This window comes from Lolium perenne, chromosome 3 (genome assembly GCF_019359855.2).
Source record: "Lolium perenne isolate Kyuss_39 chromosome 3, Kyuss_2.0, whole genome shotgun sequence".
NCBI lineage: Eukaryota > Viridiplantae > Streptophyta > Magnoliopsida > Poales > Poaceae > Lolium > Lolium perenne.
The window spans coordinates 82,612,424-82,622,969 of NC_067246.2; the positions used below are offsets into that span (position 1 = coordinate 82,612,424).

Consider the following 10,546-nt stretch of genomic DNA (forward strand, 5'->3'; position numbering starts at 1 on the left):
TTCCGATGTATGGTTCTCATCTTTGATGATGATTGTCGCTCTGGTGCGCTGGTCATTTTGAGGCTTAGCACGACGATTTTCTGTCTGTCTACTATAACAAGCTCTACTATAACAAACTCTACTATGGCAATCTTTACCCATCTTCGGTGAGGGAGGGCGAGGACATCAGCGCGCCTTCAGCTCGCTCTAGTGATGGCTGTTTTCGCTAGGTCACCCAAAAATTTATTTCTAATTTTTATTACTTTTAGTGATCTTTGTACAACCGTTGATCATTATTAATAGCAATGGAATTTTCGGAAAATTATAGTGCTCATACTGTACTTGAATTATTTTTCTTTCAAAAAATACGAGGATAGTGCTCTCCAAATACTCAATCAGAACTACAAAGGTAAGCTTTTTAACCTTTGCTTATTTCTGTATCTTCTCCAATGTTATGTGTATGGAGCTGGTATACAAGAGTTTGGGTTCAGATGACGGCATTGATGTGTCATGGTAAGTGTTAAATACGTAAGTAAATTGCCACATGATTTAATCCAAATAAATAGAAGATCAAACACAATCATAGAAACACAAATTAAACTGGTCATACAAACTAGTAAAGTAGATGAACTGATTACATCTAAATATGATAGCCAGATGTACAATGTAAGTGCCATGCCTAGTAAAGGCCAGCAGACAAAAGACAAAATCCTCAACAACACGACGCGGAATAGGAATCTGTAGGATTTGTTCTGCCGTGGCTGGGTTAAAAAAAGGACGCAAACGGAGGCTCATTAGTTCTAGCCAGCCATCGCCCCACCGATTCGAAAAAGGAACCCACGGCCAAAGCGCACACGCACTAAAAAAAAGTAAGTTTGGCATATAGAAACTATACGCGCATTTAATGTCAAGCGATTTTTTTAAAAAAAGTTATAACTTTCAAACTATTTGTCGAAATTGCGATCCGTTTTCACTGTTGGGCCTCTCTCGACGAGATCTTCGAAACTAGATCCCATTTGTATATATTTTGACAAATTTTTTTTTTCCGAAAACCAATTTAGTTGTTGCGGAAAAGCAACTCTAGCATTATGGCGAAGCAATTTCGTATAAAGAGTTGGTTACACTTTTTTTGTATATTTTGTACCAACTTAATTTCTAAGATACTCAGTTAGCAACAACCAACAACCGTCATCAACACTTGTATTGAGACATCAACTTTGCTCTACTAGCCGTTAGTCATACTGCAGCATATTCTAAGGGATGCAACTTATTGTATAAGATCGGCTCAGCTTGATAGCATTAAGGAAGTGGGATACGACCAACCTCGGCAGCGTCCTCGTGAGGGTTCACTATTAGGGATGCAACATATCATATATAACTCTAATTAAGATCGACTCAGCTTGATGGAATCAAGGAAGTGGGAAACGATCGACCTTAACGGCAGCGTTCTCGCGAGGGCTGTATGGCCTCGTGTGCTTGCTCTGCAAAACTGATCCGAACAGCCAAACTCCATGTGTGAAGCAACAACTTACTTCAGGGAAAAATACAACTTAGTACATCTGTCGGCAAAACTCAACTTAGAACACATGTGAAGCAACGATTTACTGTCTACTGTCCGTAGTATGCAACTTAGCAAATTTATAGGGGAAATTTACTTCTACAAAAGCAACTTAGTTCATGCGCGACAACGATAAATATTGCATGAAAATACAACTTAGCATATGTTTGAACCAACAATTTTATCTTTGTCGAAGCGCCATTGCAGCAACTCTAGTGTCACGGCAAATCGGTAGGCAACTTCACGACAATGATACACAACTTGATAACAATGATGCTAGCTAACTTAGTACTACTGGTAGATAACTTAGACACGATGATAGACAAGTTTCAATGATGATGCACAACTTTACCATCCATTCCCAAATGGGGTTGCATTTGGCGTCATCCCCTGCTAGGTTGCAACTAGAGAAGACACAATTGCTACACTCCATAAATCTAACTAATTGCTCACACTTAGGTATAGAGATATGGAACTTCACAGGTAGGACATGCAACTTTGCAGTAGGGTATACAAATTAGTAATAATGAGTATACAACTTAGCAAACGCGTGAGTCTAAAATTTATTATGCAAAATTACAACTTAGCTCACATGCGGAACCAATAATACCGCCGATAAAAATACAACTTAGAAGACGTCCGAAGAACAATTTGTTGTCTTTGTGGCAGCCAACCCCGCGAGGTGTAGCTCCGACCGGTTGAATTTGCACCGCTCCACCTCCGTGCGGAAAACGAGGGGCCGCGACGGTGATTCCCCGCCACCCAAACCACCGCCTCCCCTAGCGGAGCTACCACGGTTAGCCATGGGGAGGTGGAGCAACGGTGAAGCAGCGCTGGCAAGGTGACGATTGCTTGTTGAAGGAGGTGGAACGAGGCGGCGGAGCGGGCGGCAGCGGCGGAGCGGGCGGCAGCGGCGGAGGGGAGTAGGGTTTGGAAACCGAACTCCCCTCCGCGGCCCGTTTTAATACGAGGCGAGCCTCGCGCCCGAGAAACTTTTACGGGCCGGGCCACCGTTTCGGGCTCTGGTCTATAGCGCTTTCGGCCCGAACCCGTAAATCCGCCAGAAAAGTTCCGTTCCGACGGGGTTGACGGGTTCGGTTAGAGATGCTCTAATGGGTATAGTAAATACAACTAGATGAAAATCATGTATCCAAACTTGGTTGTGGGTATTTCATAAAAAACAACTAATTATAAATCACCATACAATTCTACATCATCGCTATTGCAAATTAGGCTAGAGCAAAAAAACAACTAGATGGAAAATCATGTACCCAAAGTTGGATTCATGGATTTGAGGAAAACTAAAAACCTAGAAATCACCATATAACTTAACATTATTCCTACAACAACTAAGGGGTACAGTAAATACAACTAGATAAAAATCATGTACCCAAACTTGGATGCATGTATTTAAGGAAAAATAAAAACCTAGAAATCACCATACCACTTAACATTATTCCTACAACAACTAAGGGGTACAGTAAATACAACTAGATGAAAACCATGTACCCAAACTTGGATGCATGGATTTAAGGAAAAATAAAAACCCAGAAATCACCATACAACTTAATATCATTCCCGCAACAACTAAGGGGTACAATAAATACAACTAGATGAAACTCATGTACCCAAACTTGGTTGTGGGGATTTCATAAAAAAACAACTAATTATAAATCACCATACAATTCTACATCATCTCTATTGCAACTTAGGCTAGAGTAAAACACAACTAGATGGAAATTCATGTACCCAAACTTGGAAGCATGGATTTGAGGGAAAAAAAAAACCTAGAAATCACCATACAAACCTTACATCATCCCTGTTGGAACTAAGGGGTACAGTAAATACAACTAGGTGGAAAATATGTACCCAAACTCGGTTGCATGAATTTTTTTTAACAAACAACTAATCAGAAATCGCCATTCAAATCTACATTGTCCCTACTGCAACTATGGATCTCTATCTGTCAAATGTGATCGAGAAACTTCAAGCATGGTTCAAGCAATATGTGAAAGCAACTTAGTGTATGTATGAAGCAACAATGTAATATAAGCTGCAACATAGAGAAAGCACCAAGTACTGTATGGTGCAGAGAAATCAATTTTCTTTAAACTTGGAAGCAACTAATCAGTATTGAGATAAGTGGAAAGAAACTTAACATATGCCAGTAGCATGTACTACTATTCTTTGTCTCATCATTCTTTACCACCAAAACAGTACCCCACCCCTCACACTGAAACTTTGCATATCAAGACTTCAATTGGGAAAATAGGATATCAGTACAATTATATGTAGCATGAAATCAACTTAGTATACCTTTGAAAGCAAAAAATTACTATATGAAAAAGCAATTTAGCAATAGAATACTATGAATCGACATTGTGTAAGCTACTTGGCCCATACGTGAAGCAACATAGTCCTACACTCGGTAGCAATTTAGGAGATTTGTCTTGGGAAGTGAGGACACCAACTCGATTACTTCACACACCTCAAAATGGTTGAACGCTAATCTCTAATATCACACTGAAGTACTAAGGGAATGATATTTTTGTGTGTGTGTCTAAGCCAAGAAAAAAGACAACTTAATAATGATCATTAAGTAACTAGACTAAAAATGGCTGCTCAATTTAATTAGTAGGCTAAACAAACTTATCATGTGGATGATTCCCCTGGTCAGACAAGAACGTCAACCCCCTAACCCATGGATGGGTGAAAAACAACTTAATAGTGATCATTAGGTAAATTATCCGAGGTGGTTGACCAACTTAATTAAAGGGATAAAAAAATTAATAGTTTGATGATTGAGCAGTGAAACAAATCAACAACCCCTACTCCACGGATGTGCAAAAACAATTTAAACTAAAGTGGCTAAACAATTTAGTAAGTTCGATGAACAACCCTTGTTCATGGATATTTAGAAACCAAACTAAATTAGCGGGGATAGCAACTAAACCAAACCTGGGCAAAGCACAAAGAAACAAACCATGAGTGGAGCTAGACAACTCTGTTATGTCATTGTTCTCCTAATCTAAGTGAAACCAAAGCATAATATGCATCGACGAAAATGTATATGTAATTCGTCATTCTAGTCATCGACCATCCCGTGCCCTCAAGCGCTCAGAACTTTGAAAGTGGCTTCAGTATCCCCATTGAGAATTCATGGGACGGGAGCCACTCCGATTGCTGAGGGAACTCCTCGTCATCGTCAGCCACTACCCCATGAACTGCACCTGTGTGACCTTCCCCGTATTCTCTAATGTAAGTTTATTTCAGATCAGTTTCAAATGCAATGGAAGTGGAACTACTTTGCTATGAAAATTTACATTGTCTGATATTACTGCATCAAGTGTCTGATGTTTGTGTTGTTTAACACTGCTGCCAACTGAAAACCATAAAGCATGAATGGGCAGCAACGAGTTTGTTTCAATTAATCACTAACATGTGGACGAGGTGATCCAGACTTATCCCCATTTCTCTCCGGTTGAAACAAAAGCAAGGCATGGGCAGCACTTATGTATGTAGCTAACAGAGATGGAAAGGAAACTGAATGTGTTGGAAAATAATGATTGATTGTTGCTCACCTACACGAGTCGCCGGCATCGTCGGGCAGGTCACCAGCAGGCCAGTAGTAGGGCTGCTGGTTTGGACCGCTCCAGCACCACACCTCCAGATCTGTGGGAGTGCTTCCGCGATGAGGTAGTGCTCCAACTCATGGGGTGGGGATGAGCAACACCGGGCCCGATGCGGCCGCGGGAAGCAGGAGGCGAGAGACGGAAGCGGCTGGTGCGGCAGGGGATTTGGGGATAGCTTGCGGACGCTTGAATTCGGAGCATGGCGCTTGATTTCGGGGCTTCGTCTGCAGAGACTAGAACACTGGCGGCGGCGCGGCTCCTCTGAGGCGGCGGCGAGGGCCACTACTGCCGCGGCGAGCGGCTGAGAGAAAGGGGATCGATGGAAGAGATGCGCGTGCGGGAGCAAGCAAGTGACGACAGGGAGCGTTTTGTGGGACCCTCAGATGGAAGCTGTCGGAATGATCAGGCACGGAACGCGTCGATGCGAGTCGATCGGATGGACACAAATCGAGGGCTCGTTTTGACAAACTGGCCACCGTGCACTTATTAGCACTTGGGTAAAAAAAAGGCATGCACATTCTCTGTTTTTTTTTTTTGAGGGAGAGGCATGCACATTCTCCTGGTTCCATGCCCCATCCTCCTCGTTTATCAACAGTGTACATTAGCTGATGCCATGATAGGTGATACAGGCCGGATCACCATCGGTGAAAAACGAGGAACCTTTCTTCCAAAATCTTGACGGTCTTCCCATCACCAATGACCGACCGTACACCTAGGGGTGGAATTGCGGCTCGGCTCGGTAAGGCTCGGAGAAAATCGAGCCAAGCCAGGCTCGGCTTGTAGAATAAACGTTTTCAGAAAAGAGGCTCAAGGCTCGGCTCGACAAACTTTCGGCTCGGCTCGAGCAGCTCGTCGAGCCAGACTCCTCATCCCGTCCATTAGCTGAATTACCTCCCCGCGTGGACAAATCTCATCCTCATCCCCTCGCCCTAGCTCACTCGGCTGCTCTCACACATCGCTCAGGGGCTCAGGGCCGGCGCTGCCGGACACCCGCTGCTACCACCGCCTCCAGGGTCGGCCGCCACCGCCCTCATCTCCTTCTCCATGGCTTCCCCACCCCTGTTCCTCCCGATTTGAACCCCTAGATCCCACGAAGCGTAGGTAATCTAAGGTTAGTCGGAGGCCCTCCACCCGCCGCCTGCCGGTCGCCGACCCTTCTCTCGTCGGCCTTCCGTCACGGGTGCAACTGGCTCCTCCACCTGTGTTCCGCAGCCTCTTCGTCTCCTCCAACCAGACCACAACGAATTCCCACCACCGGCTATTCTTTTCTAATTCCCCACGAGCACAACTGGCTGCTACTCTGCTCGTTCACGGTTCACCACCAGCTGAAGATGCGAACCTGGAAAGGAAATCGCTGAATCGTCCAGCTGTGCATACGCCAATGTCATGACTTCCAAGACAGTTTCGCTGTACGGTACACCTTGGAAATGAAGATCGATGCCATGCAAAATACTTCTCTAAGAGCATGTCTAAAAGACCCATTAAAAGAGCCAAACCTATATAATAACCGCCAAAATAAGGGGTTGGACGCTACCTGGTCATCTAGTAGACCCCGTAAAATAGGCTTCCGTGTCAATTTTTTATAGTTTTGGCTATGAGGCGGCTCTTCGCCCCTTACCTGTACGGGGCGGGAGGCTGAATACAGAGCCAACCCCTCATCCTATTTCACTAGGGCGCGCGGATATTTCAGAATTCCCAACCGTTTTCCCCGCGCCGCCGCCATAGCCACCCACGCGCCGCCGCTGAAAACAGAATATTTCGTAGGATTCTGTTTTACGGGGTGGGGATACGGGTCTGCTAGCTCAGACAAGTTTTCGGCCGGCGGAAAGTGAATACAGGACCATCTACTCGCGTTTTAAGGAGCAGAAAAATAAGGGATTTGTTAGACATGCTCTAATTATATGAAGCAGATCGTCTGTATTAGGGAAGTAACTTCACTTTAGAAGACGAGCACACAATGGGTTAGGCACAATACACAGCTGCCACCCTTGTTTTGCCCCAACATAGAATAATTGAAGAAAGAAATATCATGAAAACCCATGCCCCCTAAAGCCTTTGGTGTCAACAATCATATCAAGGATTTCTAGTGCATTTTCTTCCTCCCATTCTCAACTCCCCACCATATGTTAGAAATCACCGATTTAATCCTTTCACATGCGGCAACTAGGAGTTCAAACAAGTCTTGACAAAAGTAGGGATAACTAATTACCTTAAGTAAGGCCTTATTTCCAGCCCTTGACAACGATCTATCAGACAAGCCATTGATATATCTCCAATTTTTTTCATAGAGAAACTTAAAGGTGGCAGCTAGCGAGCGACCCACAGATGTAGGCATCCCTAGATATAAATCAATCATTGCGGACCTCGTTGTACTTCCAACCTCTCTTTCACCCTTTCCTTCACCTTGGTCGGAGCAATGCTAACATAAAAAAGGAAGACGACTTACCGAGGTTAACTTTCTGGGCAGAACCATCACAATAAATCTTGAGAGTTTTTTTTAGGGAATCCACACTCCTATTATCGCTTCTTGCAAAGAAAATGGTGCCACATGCAAATACTAAATCCCAACGAGTATGGTAAAAGAGTGTCGGGAACCCATCGAGCCAAGCGCCTTGGTGGGACCGCAGCCTCAATTTCTCATCGGTATATAGTTTGCATAAATCAGTGTTCATATCTATTAAAACCTTGATGGGAATAGCATCAAGAACTGCATCTAGTAAGGTACTCCCTCCGTCCCACGAAACATGTTGAATGTTTGTCAAAATTTAGACGTATCTATTACTATTTAGTGCCTAGAAACATCCAAATTTTCGCAAACTTTCAACATGTTTTGTGGGACGGAGGGAATACAATTTTTAGAGGAAAAAAGTTATTCATAAAAACTTCAACATAGAAGAAAACAACCCGAACTACCATATGTTTTTTAGGGCATAAAAATGTTAGCCTTGGTATGGTATCCTACGAAACTTTTTTTTAGCGGTGGTATCCTACGCTTAAACAATCAACTACTTCGTGTAAGCCCAGCTGCTACTACGGCCCATGCGACTAGAGGTAGGTAGAGTCTTCCGTAAGGGTTTACTGTTCGCTTCATCTCCTTCATCGATTCCTCCTCTTTTCCCCATATCCTGCTCTCTAACCCTACAAAAACAGGAGCAGCAGCAGACATCAATCCTCTACAAAAACCGCTGGGGACGGGGAGAGTTGCAACTACCTAGCCCCCCCTGGAGAACGCTTGCCATGGCCCATGCCGGCTTCCGTACCAAGCCGTTGATGTCCGCCTCCACCATCTTCGCTGCCAGGGCGAGAGGGTACCACCTTCTCACGGTCGACGGTTACTCCTGCACCAAGGATCTCCCCACAGGAAAGTCCCTCCAATCGCACCAGTTCACCGTCGGCGGCCATCGTTGGCACATCAATTACTACCCAAACGGCGAAGAATCAGAATCTGCAGATTACATATCTATTTTCCTCTTTCTCGACGAGGATGCCAACACAGAGGTGAAGGCTCAGCATAGTTTCCGTCTCGTCGACAAGGTGGAGGAGCAAGCACCTTCTCTGACGTCGGTAGTTGCCAAGAACTTTGCAGGCAAGAGCGGCTGGGGGACTGCAAAGTTCATCAAAAGGGAAGCCTTTGAGAAGTCCAAGTATCTCAGCGTAGACTCTTTCGCTATCAGGTGTGACATCGTAGTCATCGATGAGTTCCGCACCGAAATGGCCAAGACCTCTGGTACAAAGTTTGTCACCGTGCCCCCATCCGACCTGAACCAGCACCTCGGTGATCTCCTCAACACCAAGAAGGGAGCCGATGTAGTGTTTGAGGTCGGCGATGAGAAGTTCCCTGCGCACCGGTGGCTGCTCGCGGCCCGATCGCCAGTCTTCAGCGCGGAGCTTTTTGGCTCAATGAAGGAGGGTGATGCTGCGGGTGTTGTACACATAACTGACATGCAGCCACAAGTGTTCAAAGCTTTGCTTCGTTTCGTCTACACTGACTCGTTACCAGAGACCAAAACAGAAGAGGACGAGGAAGATGTCATGTGCCAACATCTGCTTGTCGCGGCAGATAGGTATAACATGGAGAGGCTGAAGCTTATCTGTGAGGAAAAATTATGCGAGTACATCGATGTAGGCAGCGTTGCTACCATCCTGGCACTTGCTGAGCAGCACCATTGTGTTGGGCTGAAGAAGGCATGCTTTGATTTTCTCAGCTGCCCGGCAAATCGGAGCGCAGTCGTGGCCACTGAGGGCTTCCAGCATGTCTATAGGAGTTGTCCTTCTGTTGTGATGGAGCTGATTGCCATGCCCTCGAGACCTTTAGCCCAGTGATGCCCAGTATTCTAGCAATGGTAGTTCATGATTTCTAGACTTTGTGAATTACGTTGTCAAGCGTTTCCATGGCCTGCCAAAACATCTTATATTGAGGAACAAGGGTAGTAGTTATCTTGTTTTAGCAATTGTTTACTGGTTTCTGGACCTTTTGAGTTACATCACACAGTTCTGTTGGTATGTCATATACTCTTTGTTTTTTAAGAGATGCGAAGTGGCATCACTTTGTTTTGTCTTGATAATTGGTTGCATTCCTGCAAGCTTACAAAGCAATCGGGGAAGGCTTTGTTATCAGGTTGCTTTGCTGAATGCTGATCATATCTCCAGAAGTGATAGTTCCCTGGTGGTTATGTTAATAAGAATGGCTTGGTTACCATTTTGCTATTCGATATCTTCATTGTTGTTCGTTTCATCTCCACTAGTACTTGCAAATAATTTCCATTTATCCTTGTCCATATGCAACCCAAACTTTACACAAGTTCGGAAATGTATAAGGAAGGAATCTTGTTACCATGATTTTTGAGAGAATCGCCATGTTATGGTACATCAATACTTAAGTCAATTATCCATAGTCCCGAGCAGTGGTTATTGTGATATTGCAACAGCTTACGCCACAATTATAAATTGTTGCCTACAATTATAAACTGTTGCATAATCAACATGAGGCTTTGCTCTTGGTCTTTGATCAACGATGCGTATTAAGAGTATGATTTATCTTCACATTTGGGATCCCTTGGCTTAAAATCCGTATAGATTCGGACTATAATTGTCAATGCTAGCCATCAAATGTGTCAACTCATCATCATTGTCTAGCTTGGCCTTTTTTTGTGCTCTAGTGCTGGAGGAATCACCAATGTTCCCCCTTGGGAATAAGAAAAGGAAGTGTAAACTCTTCCACAATTGAAGCAGAAGTGTCAGTTCCGCCATTGGCATGTTCATTCTCGGTCACATTTACAGCAAGAGGATCACCCCAACTCTTAGCATATACATATACACCCAAAGCCATACCATTACCTAAGCTTGCGGCAAATCTTGTGATAGCCAATTGGGGTGT

At 44.3% G+C, this 10,546-nt stretch overlaps 1 protein-coding gene and 1 long non-coding RNA gene across 2 annotated transcripts; one reads left to right on the forward strand and one right to left on the reverse strand.

The window, feature by feature from the left end:
• Positions 1–2,034: 2,034 nt before the first annotated feature.
• Positions 2,035–5,596, reverse strand: LOC127341781 (uncharacterized). The gene is made up of 2 exons (XR_007875894.2): positions 5,119–5,596; positions 2,035–4,790 (listed from the first exon to the last, which is right to left on the reverse strand). It is a non-coding gene; the product is annotated as an uncharacterized lncRNA (long non-coding RNA).
• Positions 5,597–8,439: 2,843 nt separating this feature from the next.
• LOC127339443 (BTB/POZ and MATH domain-containing protein 3-like) lies at positions 8,440–9,492 on the forward strand. The gene has a single exon (XM_051365299.1). It carries the CDS (start codon positions 8,440–8,442, stop codon positions 9,490–9,492), a length of 1,053 nt encoding a protein of 350 aa, XP_051221259.1.
• The last annotated feature ends 1,054 nt before the right edge of the window (positions 9,493–10,546 follow it).